This window comes from Trachypithecus francoisi, unplaced genomic scaffold (assembly GCF_009764315.1).
Source record: "Trachypithecus francoisi isolate TF-2019V2 unplaced genomic scaffold, Tfra_2.0 Lachesis_group12, whole genome shotgun sequence".
Taxonomy (NCBI): Eukaryota; Metazoa; Chordata; class Mammalia; order Primates; family Cercopithecidae; genus Trachypithecus; species Trachypithecus francoisi.
Genome location: NW_022681457.1, coordinates 118508905 through 118534061, shown reverse-complemented (window position 1 = coordinate 118534061; position 25157 = coordinate 118508905). Strand labels below are relative to the sequence as shown.

The window sequence follows — 25157 nt, the reverse complement described above, 5'->3', positions numbered from 1 at the left end:
TCCCTCCTGCCGCCAACCTGCCTGTAACTTTCATGCATTCACCTGGTCCTTCCTGAGTGATCGGGGCCCTCGAATCTTCCCCAGACCAGAGAACCCCCAGTTCTAGAGTCCGGAGCCAGAGCCACATTCTTTGAAGTCCCCTCTAATCTGCCATAGAAACATCACGGTCCATCCATAACCCATTTTTCAGCATTTCCACAGGCCTGTAACCAGTCTGGGAAATTGTTTTCACAATCTTCTAGGATTGTGGTTCACTTTTCTCTTTCATCCCAAAAAACCCTTCCCACACCCAACTTCGGAGCCAGGAAGTACACTGCTTGCAAGACATCTTTGCAGCCCCGTCCCTCCTCCCAGCGTCCCGCCTGTATTTGCAGAATGTCCCGAGGCTGGCCCTGAGCCCCGGCCGCCCTCCAGCTGCGGTTTCCCCTTCTCTCACGACAGAGACGGTTCGCGCCATGACCCACGTCATCAACCAGGGGATGGCCATGTACTGGGGCACGTCACGCTGGAGCTCCATGGAGATCATGGTATGGCGGCTGCGAGGCATGTGTGTGTCCAGGCACAGGCTCCCGGCACAGGCTGCCTATGGAGACCCCAAGGCTCTGGCGGGGTCTGTGCCTTTGGTCCCAACTGCACCGATGCCTGGGTGCTAAGGGAGGGACAGGATGGTGTTATGTCTGCAGGCCTTGCAGATGGCGATTCCGCATGGATCCCGGCGCTGTGTGGCCCTGGACAAATGGCTTAACCTCTCTGAGCTTGTTTACCCACCTGTAGGATACGCCTGCTAGGCAAGCCCTCATGGGGCCATTCTGAGGAATCCCTGAAAGAGCCAGCGTGAAGCTCTTAGCAGATGCCCTGGAGCTCAGCAAGCACTCCGGGGTGATAACACCATCAGCCTTTCCACTGGGCCCCTAGGACGTGCCCGGTGCTGTCAGGTTCAAGGGTTTCACAGGGACCCTCCCACATGCAATCCTCACAGTGCCTTTACCAGGTGAGTGCCGCAGGCAGCCCATTTTTCAGATGTGGACACTGTGGCACAGAGAGGTTCAGTAACATGCCAAGGTCACACAGCTTGGGCCAAGATTGACATCCAGGCTGTGTGGTTCAGAGCCTGGGGTGCTCATCACTGGACCCTCTGGCCTGGGGGTCCCACCACCCACCCCCTTTTCCCAGCTCACCAGGGCCTCGCTGGCTCCCAGGGAAGCTAGGAGTGTGAGCAGTGGGAAGCCCGGGCTGCAGCTGCTGGGCCAGCCTGCTCCGGGGGCGCCTTGGTGCCCTCTCCCTGGCTGCCCCGGCAGCCCCGCCACCTACCTGCTCACGGGCAAGGGCCTTCGGGGCCCCTTTCTGCCTTCACAGGAGGCCTACTCGGTGGCCCGGCAGTTCAACCTGACCCCGCCCATCTGCGAGCAGGCTGAGTACCACATGTTCCAGCGCGAGAAGGTGGAGGTGCAGCTGCCAGAGCTGTTCCACAAGATAGGTGGGCACCCTCGGGCCCCTCACCCCGCCCCCACCCGCCTTGGGCCCAGGGCCTGACTCCACCTGCTTCTCCTCTTCAGGAGTGGGCGCCATGACCTGGTCCCCTCTGGCCTGTGGCATCGTTTCCGGCAAGTACGACAGTGGCGTCCCACCCTACTCAAGAGCTTCCTTGAAGGTGAAGGGCCAGCCTGGGGGAGGGACGGGCAGGGACAGGCATTTTGGAGGGGTGGGACCTTTGGGCCAGCTGCTTTGGGGCTGGGCAGGGGTTCCAGGGGCCGCAGCTGCTCCCACCTCGGTCTGCTGGGGGTGGGCTCTTTGGCGTGAGAACATGGAGCCCCTTCCAGCCTGACCCCATGTGTAGAGGGGCTGCCCAGCCTGTGGCACAGGCCCAGGTGGAAAGGCCCTTTCACATCCCCCCACCTCTGCCCCCCACCATATCCCCCCACCTCTGCCCCCACCACATCCCCCCACCTCTGCCCCCACCACATCCCCCCACCTCTGCCCCCACCACATCCCCCCACCTCTGCCCCCACCACATCCCCCACCACATCCCCCACCACATCCCCCCACCTCTGCCCCCACCACATCCCCCACCACATCCCCCCACCTCTGCCCCCACCACATCCCCCCACCTCTGCCCCCACCACATCCCCCACCACATCCCCCCACCTCTGCCCCCACCACATCCCCCCACCTCTGCCCCCACCACATCCCCCCACCTCTGCCCCCACCACATCCCCCCACCTCTGCCCCCACCACATCCCCCCACCTCTGCCCCCACCACATCCCCCCACCTCTGCCTCCCACCACATCCCCCCTCTGCCCCCACCACATCCCCCCACCTCTGCCCCCACCACATCCCCCCACCACTGCCCCCACATCCCCCCGCCACATCCCCCCACCTCTGCCCCCCACCTCTGCCCCCACCACATCCCCCCACCTCTGCCCCCACCGCATCCCCCCACCTCTGCCCCCACCACAGCCCAGCATTCAGAATTCTACCACCACTGAGAACCCTGGGCCTGGGCTCCAGGATGGGGGCTGCAGAGCCACATGGAGGTGACCCTGGGACAGGCGCCCCTCCCTACCACACAACCTCCAAGGGAGTTCTCAGGAGGGTCCCCAAACTGCAGGATCTGGGGAACAAGGAGCAGGCCAGGAAAGTCTGTCCAGCCAGCAGTCTCAGCATTGGGGCCCACAGCCCTGGCCCCCCACTCCTCCCATCCCACGGCAAGGTCAGGGCACCCCTCCAGGAGGCCCTGCTATCCTCAGGGGATGGCCAGGGGAGAGAGCACTCCGTAGGGCCAGGAGGTTCTTCTGGGCCGCAGGTGGCAGCCAAGACCCCAGGCTGCCAAGTTTTCTGAGAGAAGGAAGGCCAGCACCTCGCCTCCTTGTCCTGCCTTGGGGTTGGGCCAGCACCACAGTCTTTGCACTCCAGAGCCTGGACAGGCCCCGCTCATCCACTAGCCCATGCCCGGCCCACTGCCCACTCTCCCCTACCTGAGAGGCCTGGGGCAGGGGCACTGCCCTGGCTTCAAGATGAGAAGAGCCCCTGTGAGGAAGAAGGGTCCAGAAGGAATGAGCCCATCAGCCCCTGCACGTGGGGGTCCAGGTGACCTGCTCTCATCTGTAGCTGTGCCGCTCCCCTCCCCCGCAACCAGGGCTACCAGTGGCTGAAGGACAAGATCCTGAGTGAGGAGGGCCGGCGCCAGCAGGCCAAGCTGAAGGAGCTGCAGGCCATCGCCGAGCGCCTGGGCTGCACCCTGCCCCAGCTGGCCATAGGTAACAGGGTGGGGTCACCATGGGGCCAGTGTCCCTGGGCAGAACCTACCTCAGCTGGCTGTAGGTAACAGGGCAAGGTTGCCATGAGGCCAGTGTCCCTGGGGAGAGAGGGAAGGGATCCCTGGACATCATCCCCCAGCCAGCCTCAGGTAATAGGGCTCTGAGGGGCATGGTGGGGACCCCATGCCTCTAGGGGGATGTCAGGAGTCCCTGAGGACCTGGGCCATCCCCTCCATCTGCCAGCCATGGGTAATGGGGCTCCGCCTTTCATGGGAAGAGGACGGGGAGCGCTGAGCACTTGGGCCACCTCTCCATCAGGGAGCAGCGGGCTCCCCTATGCCACCTCCAGCCTCCTCTTAGGCAAAGCCCGTGCCCAGCACTGCAGGGCTTCTTAGGCACCCTCAGGCCCCCAGACCTAGATGCTGGGTCTCTCGGCCCCGTCAGGCGGAACCATCAGGGGCCCCTGTGCTGGATCTTTCTCCCTCACCTTGGGTCTCACCCCCACAGCCTGGTGCCTGAGGAATGAGGGAGTCAGCTCCGTGCTCCTGGGGGCCTCCAACGCGGACCAGCTCATGGAGAACATTGGGGCAATACAGGTGAGCGTGAGAGGCCTTGCTGGGCAGAGCACCCATCCCAGCCCGAGCCCTGTCCCGTGCATCCTCCCAGGCTCGTCCTGCATGCCAGGCTCTGTTCTAGGCGCTCAGGATGCGTCCATGACCCATCAGAGTTCTGCTCCTGGAGAGCTTGCTCTCCAGCAGGAACGGATGTGAACACTAACTGCATGAAACAAGGAGGTTAGAATGTGTGTTGGGGAGGCTGGGCGCGGTGGCTCACGCCTGTAATCCCAGCACTTTGGGAGGCCGAGGCGGGTGGATCACGAGGTCAGGAGATCCAGACCATCCTGGCTAACACGGTGAAACCCCATCTCTACTAAAAATACAAAAAATTAGCCAGGTGTGGTGGCGGGCGCCTGTAGTCCCAGCTACTCGGGAGGCTGAGGCAGGAGAATGGCGTGAACCCGGGAGGCGGAGCTTGCAGTGAGCTGAGATTGTACCACCGCACTCCAGTCTGGGCGACAGAGCGAGACTCCATCTTAAAAAAATAGAAAAAAAAAATGTGTGTCGGGGTGGATGAGCGCCGTAGGAGAGAAGCCAGAGAGAAGGGGAGGGGATGGGAACTGGGGCCAGGGACGGTGGTGCTGCAGACCCAGGTTCCAGGGGGCCTGTCAGGTGGGCTTATTGAGAAGGTGGTGCTTGAGCAGCCTTAAAGAGATGCAGAGTAAGCCATGCAAATGCCCGCGGGAAGAACCTTCCATCAGCAGGAACAGTTGATGCAAAGGCCCAAGAAGGCCTGGGGCAGAGGGGCAGATCCTGAGGGGGCAGATCCGAGAGGCATGGCACACCTCCAAGGACTTCTGAGTGAGATGGGAGCCGTGGCAAAATTGTGGGCAGAGGAGGGCGAGCTGCAGCTCCGCCTGGAAAGGGAGCCTGCTCTCCGGCTGCTCCGTCGGGGAGGCTTTGGGAAGCAAAAGTCGAAGCAGAGAGCCCTGATGGGAAGTGGCAGCTGCGGGTCTGAGACGGGAGTGGTGGTTGGATCCTGGATGTTTGGGAAGGTGGGGGCCCACGGGACTGGCTGACAAACTGGATGTGGGGGTGAGAAAGCAAGGTGGAAGTCGGGCTCCGGGTGTATCACCCGGAAGGGTAGCGGTGCTGTTAGCTGAGGCAGGCGCAGCTGGAAAGAGCCGTTGGGGACATGGAAGTCCAGTATTTGGCCTGAAGTTTGCATTTTATGTCACTGCTGCCACCACCCTTCAGGAAGGTTCTAGGGCACCTTGACATTTGAGGGGGAGTGCACAGACCCAGGCATGCTTCCTCTCTGCCCCAGACCTTCTGGAACACAAAAGCAGCGTGGCCTCCATCTGCCTCAGATGGAGCCCGTATGTGATGGGGTAACCAGGGCCTGGCCCGCCGAGCATCTGGAAGAGCCTCACCCCCCTCCTCCCCAGGCCAGGCCCATCTTTTTGGTGGGATTCTGATTCATTCTTGTTCTTGCACGCAGGTCCTTCCAAAACTGTCGTCTTCCATTATCCACGAGATTGATAGTATTTTGGGCAATAAACCCTACAGCAAAAAGGACTACAGATCCTAAGCCGCCCCCGCCCGCCTGCTCGGACAGTTTCCATTCCCTCCTAGTCTCTGTTCGCTCGCTTAAGCTATTCTGAAGCCAAGTGAAGAGTGTGGTTTGCATCCAAGAGAAAACACCACACTGTGACGTCATCGGGAAATGATCTCCCAGTCGCTGCCAGACACCACCCACTGCTTCGCCGGACAACGTCGAAGTCCAATCTGTGCCAGGGACGGCACTGGTTAGGAAGGACGTTCGAGCAGCCCCACCCAAGCCTGTCGCCTCTGCTCATCCTCCAAGACCACCCAGCTTTCTCCCAGCCACAGCCAGGATTCCCCAAGTCAAGGCCCAAAGATTCCCAAGATTCCCCAAGTCAAGGCCGGGCCAAAGCCTGGGTGGGTTCTTGGGGCAGGCAGGGCTGGCCTCTCCTCTGCCGAGAATCCCTACCCCATGTAAGGGGAGAGGGAAAAGGGGTCTGGCCCATCGAGGGGTCCCTTCTGCCAGGGCCTTGGTCGCTGGGGCAGGGGCCTTCCCACTGGGGGTCTTCCTCCACCTCCCACTTTCCAAGGGCTCCAGGAATCTGGGCCTGACCCAGATGCCTCCCTCATCCTTCTCTGCTCCAACCTGCCCCACTGGGTCCCGGCGGGGGCCATGCCTACCAAGCTCGAGCTGGCCCTTGACCCCTACCCACCCCCACCCTTGCTGGCAGGGGCAGGGACCCCAGGGGGATCGGCTCTGCAATTTGGGAGCCACAAAAAGTGTAGGGGTGTGATTTCTAGCTCAGCATCCCACCGTCTTCCTCCTACACACCAGCGATGAGCCTCACGCCAGTGATGCCCGGAGCACATGGGAGGTGTCCCCGTGGGGCAGGCCCTTCTGTCTGGCCACCCCTGTCCTGGCCCCGGAAGACCCTATGGTCATGTGCTCCTGGCCGCACCGTGGCTGCTGGCCACACCGTGGCAGGTGGCAGCAAAGGCCAGTCCTGTGCTCAAGGACGCACTCTTCTTGGCTCCTGTAGACTTTCTCTAAAGCCACCCTCCACCCCAGGCCGCTGTTCTGCACGGAGGTGGTGGGCTGGAGTTTTGCAGAGAGCATGCTTGGACCCTTTCAGTAAGAAAGGGTCCTTGGGGTTTTCTGTGCCCAGGACTGGGGTGCTACACCCCCCACGGCGGCCCCCACAATGTAGGAAAAGACCTCAGGGAACCTCTCCCTGGAAAGATGGCCGGGGCTTGTTGGCCCCTCCCACTGCCCGGCACCTGGAACAGACTGGGGAGAGGGGAGAGAGGGCAGGACAGGCCAGAGTGACACCCCTGTGCAGCTTGGGCCGGAGGGCTGGGGATGCCAGGAAATCTGCAGGTGCAGGGGTGCCACCTACAGGCCCAGGCCTGTGTCCCGAGCAGTACCCAGGCTTTGCTGACCGCACAGGGCAGGGCTCCACCTGAGCCACCCCCACCCCTCGCCAGCTAGCTCCATAGGGAAGCCTGTGTCTCCTGCCCCCAAGGCGCACCCTCAGCGCGAGCACCTCTGTTCCCACTTTGCCTTTGGAGGAGCCACTATTCCAGAAGGCTCCACCCTGCTGTCCGCAGGAGCCTGCTGTCCAGTCCTGGACGGGCCAAGGCCTGGGAAACGTGTGTAAGTCAGAAAGGCCAGCAGGGAGAGGCTGGGGTGAGGCAAGGAGAGGGGTACAGCTTCTGCTATTCCTAGCCCACCTTCATGCTGTCCCGGCGCCTAGAACCCTTGCCCCTCCTCGTAGACCAAGTCCCAGGGGACTCCACCCAGTCCTGCTGCCCACTTCACCAGAAGCAGTCCTGCGAGTGTGGGGCGGGGAAGTCCCTTCCCAACGGAGGTCCCAGCCTATGGCCCCGGGCCCAGGTGGGGGTCGCCCGCTTCCTTCCAGGACACGGTCCTGCAGTGGCCAATGGTGCCAGAGGGCAGGTGGCCCACCTTCACCATCAGGGAGGGTGGCTGGCCCCATCCCTACTGCCACCCCAGCCCCACCCACTGTTGGAAGAGGGACCAGCACGTGAGGTGGTGCCCAGGGTGGGCACTGCTGCTTAAAGCAAGCCACACCTGGGGCAGCTGAGCCCCCGAAGGCTGTGGGTTTGCCAAACAGAGGCCAGGCCCCTGGTGAGGCCCAAGACCCCAGTGCCAGGATGCACGCAGCCTCTGGCGCAGCTCTTCCCACAACCTGGTTCCTGGATGTCCTGTTTGCTCCACACCCATCTATAGCGAGGATGTGAGGGGGTTCTGCCTCCTGGGGCCAGGTCCTCCCTTGGGAGGGGGTGTTAGGTGGGACCATCCGAGAAAGAACAGAAGACCAAGGGCAGTCGGGGTCTAGAAGGGAGGGCGCTGGCCCTGCTGGGTGCTGCAGAGCCCCCACCGTTTCCCACTCAGCCTTGCAGTCCCGAGGAGTGACCGGCTTCCTCCCGTCTTCTGTCCTTGTCCAGTCATGTAAATAATGCGCTTTTTCCCTCCCCGCCCCCCGTCTTTTTTTTAAAACCGACCGTGGTTCCTCAGCTAACTGCATTCCCTACCTAGGCAGAGACTGTCCTATGCCTCGAGCTTCCAAACGAGACTCAGATCACGACACAGCCACCGTATTTATGGAATGACAAAATAAAGCCCACACCCATCAGTCTCTGCGCCTCTGTGCTCCTCTCACTTCCTCAGGGTCAGGGCTGGGTCAGGCCACACGGGAGGGGAGGAAAAGGCTGCCAGCAGCAGGGGCTGGGGTCTCCCCCAAACCGAGCCTGCAGCCAAAGGCAGGTGGGTTGGAAAGGGCCTGTGGAGAGAGAGAGATCAGGGACAGGGACTGGGGACGAGGTGGTCAGAAGACCTCCCCCCGTCTCTCCCAAGGGATTCAGCCCAGTGGCCCAGCGCCTCCCCTGCCGCCCCCAATACACACATTCGCTTTCCCCGACTCTGAGGGCCCAAAGCTGCTTGCTGGGCGGCTGCTGTCCTCTGGGGACCTGGCTGGCTGCTGCTCTCACAAGGACAGAGGTCAAGGCCTGGAGAAGCTCTCATGGCATGTGTTTGGGGTACAGGTGAAAGGGGCCTCACCCCAGCACACCCCTGTTTCGTTCTCCCCCCCTTCCCACTGAGCCCCTGCACCCGTGAAATGACCATCCCAGGCAAGAGAAGGCTTCCGGACACCCCCCACCCCCCACCACTCTTCCCTGGCCCCAGCCCCCACCCCATTCTAAATCTTGAATCTTAAAAAAAAAAAAAAAAACTCTGATTAAATCCTTTCCCAAAGGATTTATTAAAACACAGAAAACCAAAACATACACACAGAGTACAAAGAAAAGGTGATTGTGTTGGCTACAGCCTCTGTCCAGCCTCCCGTGGGCGAAGACCAGACAAGCCACGGTTCACAGGAGAGCCTGGCTTCCAAAGCTCGACCCATCCCCGCCGGGGCCACCCTGGCCGGGACTCCTGGCGCGCCCTGCACCCAGTCCAGGACCCTCCCTTTGCCAGCCTGGGGCTGTGCCTGGGGAAAGGGATCAGCCCCCTCTTAGCTGGGCCTGGGCCGGTGGAGTCTGCTCCCTCCACACCCTTGAACTCAGACCCCACGGGCCAGTGGCACCGTCCCTTTGTCTCCAAGGGTAGTACTCGGGCTGCAGTCTCTGCTGGAGGAGTTCAGGACACACACACACACCCAACGGGCCCTTTCTGGGTTATCGCACCTAAAAAAATACTTTGTTAAAAAAAAATCTGAAAATGAAAGAAAAAAAAACAAAACAAAACACAATGCCAGTGAGTTTGGGCGGATGCACCACAACCTGTAAACTTCCAGACATAGAAAACGGGCCAGGAAGCAGCTTCCGAGACCCAGGCTGGGCCGTGCACAGGAGAGACCTGGGGAGGAGCCGCCAGCCTCGGCCGCACCCATGCCCTGTCCCCTGCCCATGGACTCCGACGCACACTGGAGGCTCCAAGTGACCAACACTTGACCAGCTCCACCTGGCTTCCGGCTCCCACGTCCCCGAGCCCACTCTCCGCTCCACCTCCTCGGGCCCTCAAGTGTCCTAGGATGACAGGAGTGAGGGCTGCAGGTGTCATGGGGCCAAGGCTTGGTCAGCTCCTGACTTGGGCAGGGGAGCACCCGGGGGACTCTGGGAAGGCAGCCCCCGAAAGCAGGAGGATTTCAATGACAGAGGGCAGGGAAAGTCCGGCCCGCCCGGGGAGAAGCCAAGTGTGCAGAAAACACAGGAGCTTCGGCAGGTGGCTTTCATGGGGGGACGCTGCTTGTGCCTCAGGCATGTTGGTGAGGGTCCCGTAGACGTGCTCACTCCACCCCCAGGAACCTGAGCCCACGGGGCAATGCCTTCCAAGACCTTGGCTCAAATGTGGCTCTGCCGAAGCCCTACTCAGCACTGGCTTAAAGAAAGTGGCCGGAAATCTCCAATCGCAGACTGGCACTTTGGGCTCATGCTCATGCCTGAGGACCCTGATTCCACCAGCAGCAAGAACCAAACCCAGCCAGAAGATGCCAAACACACGGAAGCCACCATCACCACTTCCGGCGGCGATGACTGACAACCAAGAAGACACTCTCAGATCTTTTCTCCTCTCCCAAACTGGTCAGCCCCAAACCCGCTCTGACTCTAGCAGCCCACCCCTCCCGGGCTCCGGGGGGCCGGCCACGGAGAGCACCACCCCTTCTGGACCAGGCAGTGCAAGGGGCCCAGACCCGAAGGAGCTCTGGCCAGGCTTTCCTGGGTGCCCGAGTCTAACCAGGCAGAACAGAAGGGAGCCCTGGCAAGGCCTCGGAGGGAGGCAGAGAGGAAGGGACACAGCAAGGCTGCCTGGAAGGAGGGGCTCCCAGGGGAGGGACCGTCAGCCCTTGGGGTGGAGACACAGACCCCTACCCTGACCGCCACAGGCCTCCAGTCCTGCTGCTCGGGACCAATCTGCTGTGGGCCAAGGAAGGTGGGCACTGCTCCCAGTGAGAGCCAACCCCAGTGCTGGCCACTGCTTGGTTGGGGATGAGGGCACAGGAGTGAGCTTATGGCAGGTCACCTCGCCTGTGACCCGAGCCAGGAGCCTTTGCCGGGAGGCACTGCAGAGCACACAACATGCGTGTGGATAAACCACGTGAGCCCGCTGACAATCATCTCCACTCCAGGGTGCTCCCCACTACACCCACCTGCAGCGTCAGGGTCAGGCTGGCCTTCCAGACCTGGATCCAGGCTGCAGTGTGGGAGTACGCCAAGAGGAAGGACTCGTGGGTCCCGCCCTCCAGGGTTCAGAGACAGCCTCATTAGGAGTGAGGCATGTGGGGCTTAGGGAGGGCCAGGCAATCACTCCAGTGTCTGCAACACAAGCCGGTGAATCCTGACCCAGTCCTGGCCCACTAAGTCCCAGGCAGGCCCTCTCCAGGGAGCTGAGCCCCAGCCCCTGTGGGCACCTCCACCCCAGACCCAGCTGGGTTTTTCACGGAGCCCTTTCCTAACACTCCCAGCATTCTGCACCCAAGCCACCTTCCCTGGGAAGGTCTCCGTTCAAGACTCAGAAATGCCTTCCAGGTGGACCTGGAGCTGGGAGGAGGCTCAGACACAGACAGGCCTAGGGAGGGCCTGACCTGCTCCCCATCTCCGTCCCCAACCTGGAGGGACAGGGGCCAGGGCAGTGGGTGGGATTCCAACAACCCACACGTCGGAAGATGGTTTTGGGACTCCAGGGCGCTCCTGGCAGGAACCAAGGCAGCAAGCCCTTGGTGCTGCGGCTGGGAGGAGTCTGCAGAGGGCACTGGGTCCAGTCCCCCCCAGGCAGAACTCTCCCCATGCCCTCCAAGAGTGCAGACTCAGGCAGGAAGGTCCCGGGAGGGCCTTTCCAGGGACGGGGGAATGGGACAAGTCCAGGCCCCCAGGGGCAGCCCAGTTCCACCTCTGGAGGTGGGCGGGGCAGGCATCCCAGGGCACAGGGCAGGGCCAGGGTCTCCTGGGCCAGCTCAGGGCCCATGACCCTCCTTGCTGGGGTGCCAGCTATCACTGCCCTTAACCACACCTCTGGCAAAAGGCAAACCCCAAACGCAGCAGTGGCTCTGAGGCAAGCGCTGGCCCTCCCCAGCCCACCCTCCCTGGGATCATACGCTTCTGCCTGCCATGAAGAGCCGGGGCCACAGGCCCCCCACTGGTAACAGAGTTCAGGGCCTTCAAGACACACTGGGCCAGGGACAGACACCTGCTGGCAGAGGATCCTCCTCCCCGCAAGGAGAGCGCAAACACCTGGCGGCCTCCAGCCTTGGTAGGAAGGAGGGGAAATGTCAGCCAGGGTCTCACCATTGGGCTGGACAGGGGCTCCCCAAACCTGCCCTGTCTGGTGTTGGGAGGCTCCAAGCGGGCATGGGGCTGAAACAGAAGGGGCAGTCACACAGGTGCAGACAGGACAGGCAGGGGACGCTGAGGGCTCCCAGGGCACCGGGCGCCATGTCCTCCCCAGCTGGGCCGAGTCCACAGGGCAGTGCCAGGGCTACCTTGGGTCTGGAACCCATCGGTAAAGAGACGTCAGTGCTGCAGGTTCAAATCTTCCATACGTCATCCAACTTTTATCAAGACAAACGTGTTCAAGTCTTCAATAGGAAAGTGCAAAAGATGTACAAATAAATGAAATCTCTTCTAAGAAGTCATCTGGAAAAGGTGGCGAGGGGGCACGTCCGGCGTGGTTGTGGGGGCAACGCTGTATGGAAGAACACTTGAATTATGATGAGGTGGCACTTCTGGGCTCTGGCCCAGCCGGGCTGGGCCTCGTCCTCCATGCGATGGCATTACACGGTTTCCCTTTGTGTCCCAAGGTGGTGCTGGCTCCTAAAAAGGCGGCAGCTTTTCTCTCCCATGGGGGTCGGGCATGTGGCCCGGCAGGCGTGGCTGCAAAAGGCAAATCAGTGGGTTAAGCAGCTGGGCGGTTATAGGGGGCAACAGGGTGGTACCCAACAGCCTATAGCTGCTTCTCCGCCTATCACAATCAACTATGATCGGGACCCCCAGCCATGACCTCCCAGCCACAGGCTGCCGGGCCAGACCATGAGCTATACCCAAAGTTCCGAGAGCACCCAGGAAGCAGCAGCGAGCAGGGGCAGCCAGCCAGGAAACCCCTCTGGAGCCTCCACCAGCAAGACACAGTTCCCACAGGGACAGACAATGTGGTGGAGGCTGGTGGCCCCAGAGAAGAAGGCCAGAGTGAACTGGCAGTCTCTATGAAATAAGCCCCCTCGCCGGGCGCAGTGGCTCACGCCTGTAATCTCAGCACTTTGGGAGGCCGAGACGGGTGGATCACAAGGTCAGGAGAATGAGACCATCCTGGCTAACATGGTGAAATCCCGTCTCTACTAAAAATACAAAAAAGTGGTAGCAGGCGCCTATAGTCCCAGCTACTCGGGAGGCTGAGGCAGGAGAATGGCGTGAACACAGGAGGCAGAGCTTGTAGTGAGCCGAGATCGCGCCACTGCACTCCACCCTGGGTGACAGAGCAAAGACTCCGTCTCAAAAAAAAAAGAAAGAAAGAAATAAGCCCCCTCTCTTGGCCAAAAACCCCATAAAACCTTCAGCCACCCTTCTGGTCCTGGGCAGGGAGTGAGGGTGTAAGACAAGATGTGATGTCCGCCACCAGCAGGACAGCAGGGGCAGGACAGGGCTCCAGGCAGGGGCAGCAGTCTCTGACTTGCGCTGGGAACATGTGTGCAAATGAGAACACACGTGTACACACAGAAGCTCACCCAAGTCCGCAGACCCCTTCACGTCCTGCCACCCCAGCCTCCCAGTGGACAGACATGTGGGCCACAAGGTGGTCCCAGGGCCAAGGGGGCAAGGTAGAGGGGCTGCAGGCAGGTGGGTGACTCTCAAAGCCGCCGGAGGCAGTAAAAGCTCCAGGACTTAGGGACGGGAGTCAAGTGCAAGGACGGGGCTGACTGTGGCCAGGCCTGACTTGCCAGCAGTGGGGTGGCGGGGATGAAGAGCAGCACCCAGCAGCCCTCACCTCAGCTGGAAAAGAGCGCTGCAACACAGGGAAGTCTCGGGGACGGCTAGATATCTGTCAAAAAAAGAGGAGACCGGGCTTGCCTGGCGTCGGCAGCAGCAGGCAGGCCGGGCCCGGCGGGCACCCGTGTGCATGCTGCCCGGAGCGGACGGCCACCTACCGGTCACATAGGGCCCCAGGGGCATCTGGTTGTAGTTGACAATCCCTCCCGGTCCAGGGCCCCGGAAGTTGGGCCCAAAGCTGTTGCTGTACATCTGGGAGGAGCCGAAAGCGCCCTGGAGGCAAGGACTCAGCTTCACAGGTGGTCTCAGGCCCCCCACCCAGCCTCCACCCAGGGGCACGCCAGGGGGCTCGGGCCGGGGCACACAGGCCGAGCCTGACCTGCTGGATGGTGGGGTCCCCGGCGCGGTTGGTCAGGCGGCTCAGGATGCTGCGCTCCGACATCTGCAGCCGGGCGGCCACCGGGGGGATGCGGGACAGCATGGATGGCAGCCGGGTCACGTCCGCCTTCATGTCGCTCAGCAGCTCCTCCAGCTGGTTCAGGACTGTGGTGGGAGGCAGAGGGATGGCAGCATGGAGGGATGGAGGGGTGAAGGGATGGAGGGGTGGAAGGATGGAGGAATGGAAGGGTGGAGGGATGGAGAAATGGAGGGGTGGAAGGGTGGAGGGATGGAGGGATGGAGGGATGGAAAGATGGAGGAGTGGAGGGATGGAGGGATGGAGGGATGGAAAGATGGAGGGATGATGGAGGGATAATGGAGGGAAGACGGAGGAATGGAAGGAAGATGGAGGGATGGAGGAATGATGGAGAGATAGAAGGATGATGGAGGAATGGAGGGGTGGAAGGATGGATGAATGGAGGGGTGGAAGGATGGAGGGATGGAAGGGTGGAGGGATGGAGGGATGGAGGGATGGAAGGGTGGAGGGATGGAGGGATGGAGGAATGGAGGGGTGGAGGATGGAGGGATGGAAGGGTGGAGAGATGGAGGGATGGAGGGATGGAGGGGTGGAGGGGTGGAGGGATGGAGGGATGATGGAGGGATAATGGAGGGAAGATGGAGGAATGGAAGGAAGATGGAGGGATGGAGGAATGATGGAGAGATGGAAGGATGATGGAGGTATTGAGGGGTGGAAGGATGGATGAATGGAGAGGTGGAAGGATGGAGGGATGGAGGGATAATGTAGAGATAAAGGAGGAATAATGGAGGGATAATGGAGGGAAGACGGAGGGATGGAGGGAAGATGGAGGGATGGAGGGATGATGGAGGGATGGAAGGATGGAAGGATGGAGAGGTGGAAGGATGGAGGGATGGAGAGATCATACAGGGATGATGGAGGGAAGATGGAGTAATGATGGAGGGATAATGAAGGGATGATGGAGAGATGACGGGATGATGGTGGGATGGAAGGGTGGAGAGATGGAGGGATGATGGAGGGATGGAGGGATAATGAAGGAATGATGGAGAGATAGAGGAATGATGGAGAGATGGAGGATGATGGAGGGATGGAGGGATGATGGAGGGATGGAGGGATGATGGAGGGATGAGGGGTGGAGAGATGGAGGGATGATGGAGGGAAGATGGAGGGATGGAGGGATAATGAAGAAATGATGGAGAGATGGAATGATGGAGAGATGGAGAATGATGGAGGGATGGAGGGATGATGGAGGGGTGGAGGGATGGAGGGATGGAGAGATGGAGGGATGGAGGGATGGAAGGGTGAGAGATGGAGGGATGAAGGGATGAAGGGATGATGAAGGGATGATGAAGGATGATGGAGGGATGATGGAGGGATAATAGAGGATGAGGGATGGAGGGATGAAGGGATGATGGAGAGATGGAGGGATGATGGAAGAATGAAGGGATGATAGAGGGATGATAGAGGGATAATGGAGGGATGATGAAAGATGATGGAGAGATAAAGGGATGGAGGAATAACAGAGGGATGGAGGGATGATGGAGGGATGGAGGGTTGGAAGGATGGAGGGATAATGGAGGGAAGACGGAGGGATGAAAGGAAGATGGAGGAATGGAGGGATGATGGAGAGATATAAGGATGGAGGGATGAAGGGATAGTGGAGGGATGGGTGATGGAGGGATGATGGAGGGATGATGGAGGGATGGTGGAGACATGGAGATATACAGGGATGATGGAGGGATGGAGGAATGATGGAGGATGGAAGGATGGAGGGATGGAGGGATGGGAATGGAGGGGTGGAGGGATGGAGGGATGGAAGGGTGAGAGATGGAGGGATGGAGGGATGGAGGGGTGGAGGGGTGGAGGGATGGAGGATGATGGAGGGATAATGGAGGGAAGATGGAGGAATGGAAGGAAGATGGAGGGATGGAGGAATGATGGAGAGATGGAAGGATGATGGAGGTATTGAGGGGTGGAAGGATGGATGAATGAGAGGTGGAAGGATGGAGGGATGGAGGGATAATGTAGAGATAAAGGAGGAATAATGGAGGGATAATGAGGGAAGACGGAGGGATGGAGGGAAGATGGAGGGATGGAGGGATGATGGAGGGATGGAAGGATGAGGGATGGAGGGGTGGAAGGATGGAGGGATGGAGAGATCATACAGGGATGATGGAGGGATGGAGTGATGATGGAGAGATGGAGGATGATGGAGGGATGATGGAGAGATGACGGGATGATGGTGGGATGGAAGGGTGGAGAGATGGAGGGATGATGGAGGGATGGAGGGATAATGAAGGAATGATGGAGAGATAGAGGAATGATGGAGAGATGGAGGATGATGGAGGGATGGAGGGATGATGGAGGGATGGAGGGATGATGGAGGGATGGAGGGGTGGAGAGATGGAGGGATGATGGAGGGAAAATGGAAGATGATGGAGAGATGAAAAGATGGAGGGATGGAGTGATGATGGAGAGATGGAATGATGGAGAGATGGAGGGATGATGGAGGGGTGGAGGGATGGAGGGAGGATGGAGGGATGGAGGGATGGAGGGATGATGAAGGATGATGGAGAGATAAAAGGATGTAGGGATGATGAAGTGATGATAGAAGGATGAAGGGATGATGGAGGGATAATAGAGGGATGAGGGATGATGAAGGATGATGGAGAGATGGAGGGATGATGGAAGAATGAAGGGATGATAGAGGGATGATAGAGGGATAATGGAGGGATGATGAAAGATGATGGAGAGATAAAGGGATGGAGGAATAACAGAGGGATGGAGGGATGATGAGGGATGGAGGGATGAAGGAGGGATGGAGGGATAATGGAGGGAGACGGAGGGATGAAAGGAAGATGGAGGAATGGAGGGATGATGGAGGGATAATAGAGGATGAGGGATGATGGAGGGATAATGGAGGGATGATGGAGGGTTGGAGGGGTGGAGAGATGGAGGGATGAGGGATGGAGGGATGGAGGGAAGATGGAGGGATGATGAAGGGATGATGGAGGGATGAGGAATGATGGAGGGATGGAAGGATGAGGGATGATGGAGGGTTGGAGGGGTGGAGAGATGGAGTGATGATGGAGAGATGGACAGATGAAGGGGTGGAAGGATGGAGGGATGGAGAGATATGGAAGGATGATGGAGGGATGGAGTGATGATGGAGAGATGAAAAGATGGAGGGATGAAGGGATGAAGGGATGATGAAGGGATAACAGAGGGCAGAGGAATGGAAGGATGGAGGGATGAAGGAGGGATGGAGGGATGATGGAGGGATGGAGGAATGATGGAGGGATGAGGGGTGGAGAAATGGAGAGAGGGAAGGATGGGAAGATGATGGAGAGATGGAGGGATGGGGTGGAAAGATGGAGGAATGGAGGGAAAATGGAAGGATGATGGAGGAATGGAGCAATGATGAAGGGATGATGGAGAGATGGAGGGATGAAGGAATGGAGGTATGATGAAGGGATAATGGAAGGATGGAGGGATGGAGGGGTAGAAGGATGGAGGGATGAGGGATGATGGAGGGATGAGGGATGGAGGAGTGGAGTGGAAGGATAGAGGGATGGAGGGATGGAGGAGTGGAGTGGAAGGATAGAGGGATGGAGGGATGGAAGGATGGAAGGACAGAGACATGGAGGGACGATGGAGGGATAGAAGGATGAAGGAGTGGAAGGATGGAAGAATGGAGGGATGATGAAGGAACAGAGGAATGATGGAGAGATGGAGGGATGGAAGGACGGAGGCATGGAGGAATGATGGAGGGATGGAAGGATGGAGGTGTGGAAGGATGGAGGGATGAGGGATGATGGAGGGATGAGGGATGGAGGGGTGAAAGAATAGAGGAATGGAGGGATGAGGGATGATGGAAGGATGAGGGATGGACGGGTGAAAGAACAGAGGAATGGAGGGATGGAGGGGTGGAAGGACAGAGGCATGGAGGGATGGAGGGATGATGGAAGGATGAGGGATGGAGGGGTGAAAGAACAGAGGAATGGAGAGATGGAGGGATGGAAGGACGGAGGCATGGAGGAATGATGGAGGGATGGAAGGATGGAGGTGTGGAAGGATGGAGGGATGAGGGATGATGGAGGGATGAGGGATGGAGGGGTGAAAGAATAGAGGAATGGAGGGATGAGGGATGATGGAAGGATGAGGGATGGAGGGGTGAAAGAACAGAGGAATGGAGAGATGGAGGGATGGAAGGACGGAGGCATGGAGGAATGATGGAGGGATGGAAGGATGGAGGTGTGGAAGGATGGAGGGATGAGGGATGATGGAGGGATGAGGGATGGAGGGGTGAAAGAATAGAGGAATGGAGGGATGAGGGATGATGGAAGGATGAGGGATGGAGGGGTGAAAGAACAGAGGAATGGAGAGATGGAGGGATGGAAGGACGGAGGCATGGAGGAATGATGGAGGGATGGAAGGATGGAGGTGTGGAAGGACAAAGGCATGGAGGGATGGAGGGATGATGGAAGGATGAGGGATGGAGGGGTGAAAGAACAGAGGAATGGAGAGATGGAGGGATGGAAGGACAGAGGCATGGAGGGATGGAGGGATGATGGAAGGATGAGGGATGAAGAGCTATGCCAGGGGAGGCAGCCCGAGAGCTGGGTCTTATTTGCAAGGGTGTATGACTGCACTCGCCCAGAACCGGGCACCAGGAGGTGCTCTGCACCAGGCCCTCCCAAGCTGCCAAGCAGCGTTGCCAAGTAGGGGACACAGCAGAAGCTTCCAAAGAACTCCTCCCAGGAGCCCCTCTGGGCTGGGCAGGGGCCCACGGCTGCAGATGAGCCAGCCAGAAGCTTCCCTCCTAAGAGTCCTCAGGGAGGCCCCAGGCCCTGCTAGGCACAGGGTGGGAGTACACCAAGGAGGGCTGCAAGGCACGGGGATGGGTCCAGCAACTCTCACCACAGGGCCACTCCCTCCCCCAGTCAGCTGGGAGCCCCGAAGGCAGAATTGTGCTCCGTGACCACAGGCAGAGATGTGCAGCCAGCACCAAAGGTCTGAATCGTGGGAGATCTTGGGCGAACGACTTCCCCTCCCACACAGGGCCAACGAGAAGGCTCCAGGCTGATGGGTATGGCCCGGGCTAAAGACACAACGCATTTAAGGCGCGCTGTCAGGACTCAGAAGCCTTTACAGTTTCGTGGTTTTGTGTGTCACTAGCCCAGGTCAGGGCCTGCACAGAGTAGGCTTGAGAAACAGGCTGGAGAAGCAAGTAGCCTCAGTTTCCCTCCAGGGGAGATGAGGGGTCTGATGACAGGACTGTCCCATCTTGGTCCAGAAGTCCACCACCCTCTGGGCTGACATCTGTCCCCAGCCCCTACCCCATCAGCGCCCTCATCTACAGCCAAGAGCACTGGCTGGGCAGGAGGAAGGTTGAGGGGCGCACACCGCGGGGGCAGGGCTCGCTCACCCTTGTGCAGGACGGCATTGGCAGGCTTGTTCCCAGCAAGGGACTCCTTGGACAGGTGCTGGTGGCTCTCGGCAAGGCACTCCACTTCAGCCAGGCGGGCGTTGAGGGCCATGGCGGGGTGGTTGGGGTCCTGGGTCATGTTCAGGTACGCGGCCCTCCGGAGCTGCTCCTCAATGACCAGCGCCTGCTCCAGCAGCTGGGGGTAGAGGGCAGCGTAAGCCCAGCCCCTCCCCGTGAATGGCTACCCTCCGTCCTCCACCAACGCCCGCCCCAGGCCAAGGCTCCCGGCAGAAAGGAGGGAAAGGAGACGTACTGCCATCTGCCGCCCATCCTGGCCTGGTGGTGGCCAACCCTTGGAGCTGTCACCAAGCTGGGTTCTCTGTACCTCATCACCCCAAGGTGGCAGATACTCCCCAGTGGGGCCAGGGCCAGAGCAAGGATCCACCATTGTTAGTTGATGGACTTACTGACTGCTTCATGGCCGCATGACCCAGGTACATGGGGAGGGGTTGCTGTTCTTTAATTCCTTTGCCTTTGGGAGGGCCCTCCTGATACCCGTCCCTCCCCACCCCTGCAGCCCCTGGCCCTTCAGAAGACTGACCTTAAACCTGCGGGCCAGGAACTTGTTCTTCATCTCCAGGTAGTTGCCCTTGTGGATCTCAGACTTGAAGGGCTCGTTGAGGATCATGTACCGCGGGTCATTCTGGATGTCCTGCCAGCGGGCGTAGCCGTGCCTGGGTGGGGCACCGTTAAGGGCAAACCTGGCCATTAGAAGAGGTGGGGCCATAGGGGGAGGCAGCTCAGGCAGGGGGAGGCAGCTCAGGCAGAGGGAGGGGCCAGCCCTGAGATCGGCATCCTGGCTGTATGCTCTCAGGCAAGTCCTTAAGCCAGGCTACACGATGAACATATTGATGACACAAATGTGACAGTATCAGCAGACACTGACAGATGCCCTGGGTTCACCAGACACAGCCCTGGGGCTTCAGAGGGTTAACTCCTCACCCCAACAACCTGGGGTGCATAAGTTTAAGTCCTGCCCCCAGCACCTGTGAATGGGAACCTTTTTTGGAAACAGGGTACTTGCAGATGTAATGAAGAAAGGGTCACACTGCATTAGGGTGTGCCCTCAATTCAATGACTGGTATGCATGTAAGAGGAGAATCTGGGGCCAGGCGTGGTGGCTCACGCCTGTAATCCCAGCCCTTTGGGAGGCCGAGGCCTTGAGGCTAGGAGCTCGAGACCAGCCTGGCCAACATGGCGAAACTCCGTCTCTACTAAAATTACAAAAACTAGCCAGGCGTGGTGGCACATGCCTGTAGTCCCAGCGACTCAGGAGGCTGAGGCAGAAGAATCACTTGAACCCGGGAGGCAGAGGTTGCAGTGAGCTGAGATCGCACCACTGCACTCCAGCCTGGGCCACAGAGCGAGACTCCATCTCAAAAAAAAGAAAAAGGCTGGGCACGGTGGCTCACACCTGTCATCTCAGCACTTTGGGGGGCTGAGGCAGGCGGATCACTTGAGGTCAGGAGTTCGAGACCAGCCTGGCCAACATGGTGAAACCCTGTCTCTATTAAAAACACAAAAATTAGCTGGGTGTGGTGGGCGCCTGTAATCCCAGCTACTCAGGAGGCTGAGGCAGGAGAATCACTTGAACACGGGAGGCGGCAGTTGCAATGAGCCGAGATCAAGCCACTGCACTCCAGCCTGGGCGACAGAGTGAAACTCTATCTCAAAAAAAAAAAAAAAAAAGAGGGAAACGTGGACCCAGACAGACACACAAGGAAGAAGCTGTGATGACAGCGGTGGGGAGCGGGCGACGCAGCAATGCCAAGGATTTCTAGCCACCGCCAGAAACCAGGAAGATTGAGGTTTGATTGAAGATTGAAGAGCAAGGAAGGCTTCCCCAGAGCCCTCAGAGGGCTCTCCCCAAGGTCCACAGAAGAACAGGCAGGTGCCTGCCCAGCCCAGCCTGGCCAAGGATACGTCACGATGCCCGCCAGCAGCCAGTAGTCGTGGCGCCGGTGCCAGATGTCGTAGATTTTCCCCGAGGACACAGCAGCCCGCTCCTCGTTCTGCCACAACGTGTGCAACTCTGGGAAACGAGCCAAGGTCAGCAGGATGAGAAGTGCCCCAGCTTTCACACACAGGCAGCCTTGGAGAGCCACTCCCTCCCCACTTGCCACTGCCTCCACCCCCAGAGGTCCAGTGTTCCAGTGCTGCTAAGAAAGGTTATACAATGGACTTCTATCAACCAGTCACACTCTAGTATAAAATTACCACTGGGTAACTTTATCTAGACTCCTGGGACCCACAGTCAGGAAGCCTCAGCTCTCTGCCCTTCCCCCAACACCAATACCTGTGAAGCCCCCATCTGCGATGTTGAACATGAACTTGAATTTCCCCTTCTTGTCCTCCTTCTTCCCCTCGTCATCTTCCTCTTTGTCACCATTTTGCTGTGTTTCAATGGGCTCCTTCTCCTCAGCCTTGGTGTCATCTGCCGGGGACAGATCACATTCTTTCATCCATCCAAAAACAGTGCCCAGGGGCCTCTCTCTGCCAAGCACTGGGGACCCAGGAGCAAGCAGAATACATCCCCTTGTCCTCAGGGGGCACGCTGCCCAGAAGGGTCTCAAACAAGCCGGCGGTCCCTCTCTTTGTCCTGGGCAGGGAGGCTTAGCTCCAGGCCCTAGTGCTCCTCCCCGACCACATCACGACCACCGGGAGCAGGACAGGAGAGCGCTGTGAAAAGTACAGCTCACATTCAAAGACACAGAGCTGCCTGAGGGGGCTGATCTGAGGACAACTGTTCCACAACATTCCAATGCCTAGAGGTATGCAAAGCTTCCAAGTGAGCCCCAAATCCCCCAGGCCAGGCTCTATGACCAGCTCTCCTCTCACTCAGCGGCTGGGGCACAGCAGGGCTCAGGAGAGAGGAACAGAGAGTCTGTCCCCAGCCCTGGCTGTGAGGAGCTGGTGAATCCAGGCTCCCAGCTGCCAGCTCCAATCAGGCCTGGGGCCAAGGGGACGGTGTCTGGGAGACTGTGGGAGGCTGAATAGGGTCCAGAGGGCACCCTCAAGGGACCATGGGGCACAGGTGGAGAACACAGAAGAGCCCCAGACCTGGCCTGAGTTCAGAACCGTCCCCTCTGCTGTGGATCAAGCTCAGCTCCAGCTTGTCCAGGATCTTCTCCTTCTCAGGAAGCACCTCCTCTGCAAGAAAAAGAGGGTTCGCAGCGTGGGGTGGGGTCCCAGAAAGCAGAGAGGACTCTGGGCTGGTGGCTTTCCACCCATAGAACCCTATCCATCAATACGTTCTGCAGAGTCCAACAGGTGCCACCAAAAAGAGCTCTCCTCGGCCAGGTGCAGTCGCTAACGCCACTCATCCTCATGGGTGTGGGATCTGAACTGGACCACCCGAGGCAGAGGCAGCATCACAAAGCTGCTCCCAGAGGGAGACTGCCCATAAAACCTCCCGGCCTGAGCCTCCAGAAATAAAAGGGAAGGGACACTTCCACCCCTCAGAGGACAGGGAGCTCCTGCAGTTAAAAATCACAGTCCCTGATGAGGACGCACCCGACCCAAACCCAGAAAACAATGATCCCCACCAGCCGACACACGGGAAGCAGACAAGCACCTGGTCCCTGATGAGGACGCACCCAACCCAAACCCAGAAAACAATGATCCCCACCAGCCAACACACAGGAAGCAGACAAGCACCTGGTCCCTGATGAGGACGCACCCAACCCAAACCCAGAAAACAATGATCCCCACCAGCTGACACACAGGAAGCAGACAAGCACCTGGTCCCTGATGAGGACGCACCCAACCCAAACCCAGAAAACAATGATCCCCACCAGCCGACACACGGGAAGCAGACAAGCACCCAGGGTAACAGGACAATGTCAGAGACTCTCCAACAGGGGTGTCCAATCTTTTGGCTTCCCTGGTCCACACTGGAAGAACCGTCTTGGGCCACACATAATACACTAAACACTGACGACAGCTGATGAGCTAATATATATATAACATATATACATACACATACACACATACATATATCTCACAAAAAAAGACTCAAAATGTTTTAAGAAAGTTTACGAATTCGTGTTGATCCGCATTCAAAGCCATCCTGGGCCACATGTGGAACACAGGCCACACAGGCTGAAAAAGCTTGCTCTAAAATAAGTATGTCTAGAGTGACCAAAGACAGAGAAAAAAGAAAAAGAAGGAAGAGAATCCACAGGGAAAGAGTAAGACTCCCTCAAAACTAGAAAAAAAAAACAGATAAAATTTCTAGAAATGTGGGTGGATCACTTGAGGTCAGGAGTTTGAGACCAGCCTGAACAACATGGTGAAATCCTGTCTCTACTAAAAATACAAAAATTAGCCAGGCATGGTGGTAGGTGCCTGTAATCCCAGCTACTCGGGAGGCTGAGGCAGGAGAATCAGTTGAATCCGGGAAGCAGAGGCTATAGTGAGCCAAGATTGCACCACTGCACTCCAGCCTGGGTGACAGAGAGAGACTCCATTTCAAAAAAAAAAAAAACCAAGGAAAGGAAATACCACAATCATTAACATTTTGATTGCAGAATTCTAAGATGTGCTCCAAGACTTGCGGCCCTTGGTGTCCACGCCCTGCAAAATCCCCTGGAAGGTGAAGAGGATGGATTCGACCCCCCAGAGCAGGTTCCGTTTTGTGGCACAGGTGACCTTAAAACAGGGAGATGACCTGAGTAGGCCTAACCCGACCACACGAGCCCTTTTCTCTGGCTGGTCACAGAAAAGGAAGTCAGAGATTCGAAGCATGGGAGGGTTTCTGTTCACCATTGCTGGCTTGAAGACAGACTAGGCTACATGGCAGGAATGTGGTGGCTTCCAGATGCTGAAAATGGACCCAGCTGACAGCCAGCAAGGAAATGGGACCTCAGTCCTCCAGCCTCAAGGAACTGAAATCTGCCAACAACAAAGAGTGAGCATGGATGTGGACTTTTCCCCAGGGCCTCCAGACCAGAACTCAACCGACTCGATACTTTGATGTCCTGAACCTTGTGACATCTTGAGCAGAACACCCAGTTACACCACACCACGCGTCGGACCCACACAACTGTGAGCTCATGGTGAGTGCTGCTTTAAGCCACTACGTTTGCAGTAATTTGTGACACAGCCATGCAAAATAATAAAAACGGGAAGGCTTTAAAACACAGCTGTGCAAAGAAAATATACATGGAAGCTGGATCTGAGGATGACTCAAAAAGCCTGGCAGAGAAATAGATAACAAAGAAGAAGCAAGAGATATGAAAATTTATCAGCACCCATCTTTTGCTAACCTTGTACTCTGCTTTCTTCTTCATAGCATTTGGAGTCTGTGGTTGAACAACATGTATTTCTGTTTATTGTTGATTGCCTGTGTTCCCCACTGGAATATAAACTCCATGGAATGAAGCTTTCAGCTGTTTTGGTTCATTGCTTGTGTCCCCAGTGCCTGGGACAGCATCTGACACTCAGCAGGGTCTCTCTCTATATATATATGCATGTGTATATATACACATTTGTCGGATGAATGAACCAATCAATGAGTAATAGGAATTCCAGAGGGAGAAAATAAATATAATGAGGACAAAGAAAATATTCAAAGAGAGAATGACTGAGAGTTTTCCCACAATTGATGCAGGACATAAATATTCAGCTTTAAGAATCACAGTGAATCACACACAAGATAAACAAAAACTTCACTCTAAAAACAAAACAAAAAATACCCTCCATTGTAGTGACGCTACATATCACCAAAGACAAAGAGAATGTCTTAAAAGCAGTCTTTCAATGTGAGAAAAGACAGAAATGACAAATTTCCTACACAGGAGCAACAATTACACCAACAGCAGCCTTCTCAGCTTCTCAGCAGCCTTCTCAGCATAATGAATGCCAAGTAAAAAGGGAAGAATATCTGCAAAGT

General features: G+C 57.9%; 2 protein-coding genes across 6 annotated transcripts in view; one reads left to right on the top strand and one right to left on the bottom strand.

Annotated features, from left to right (window-relative positions):
• KCNAB2 (potassium voltage-gated channel subfamily A regulatory beta subunit 2) overlaps positions 1–8024 on the top strand; it is a 113500-nt gene extending 105476 nt beyond the window's left edge. For 3 of the 5 annotated variants that reach the window (XM_033228621.1, XM_033228623.1, XM_033228620.1), the window contains 6 exons: positions 442–527; positions 1357–1477; positions 1557–1651; positions 3138–3258; positions 3766–3854; positions 5317–8024. In XM_033228621.1, coding sequence (XP_033084512.1) covers positions 442–527; positions 1357–1477; positions 1557–1651; positions 3138–3258; positions 3766–3854; positions 5317–5406 — 602 coding nt within the window. In that variant the 3' untranslated portion in view covers positions 5407–8024. The remainder of the gene's footprint in view (positions 1–441; positions 528–1356; positions 1478–1556; positions 1652–3137; positions 3259–3765; positions 3855–5316) is intronic. The other 2 variants (XM_033228624.1, XM_033228622.1) reach the window with 1 other exon arrangement.
• Positions 8025–8620: 596 nt separating this feature from the next.
• The window catches only part of CHD5 (chromodomain helicase DNA binding protein 5), an 82233-nt gene continuing 65696 nt past the window's right edge, over positions 8621–25157 (bottom strand). The window contains 9 exon segments of the mRNA XM_033228610.1: positions 8621–12251; positions 13360–13413; positions 13520–13634; positions 13741–13904; positions 19205–19400; positions 19806–19938; positions 21188–21296; positions 21561–21698; positions 22325–22414. Coding sequence (XP_033084501.1) covers positions 13406–13413; positions 13520–13634; positions 13741–13904; positions 19205–19400; positions 19806–19938; positions 21188–21296; positions 21561–21698; positions 22325–22414 — 953 coding nt within the window. The 3' untranslated portion in view covers positions 8621–12251; positions 13360–13405.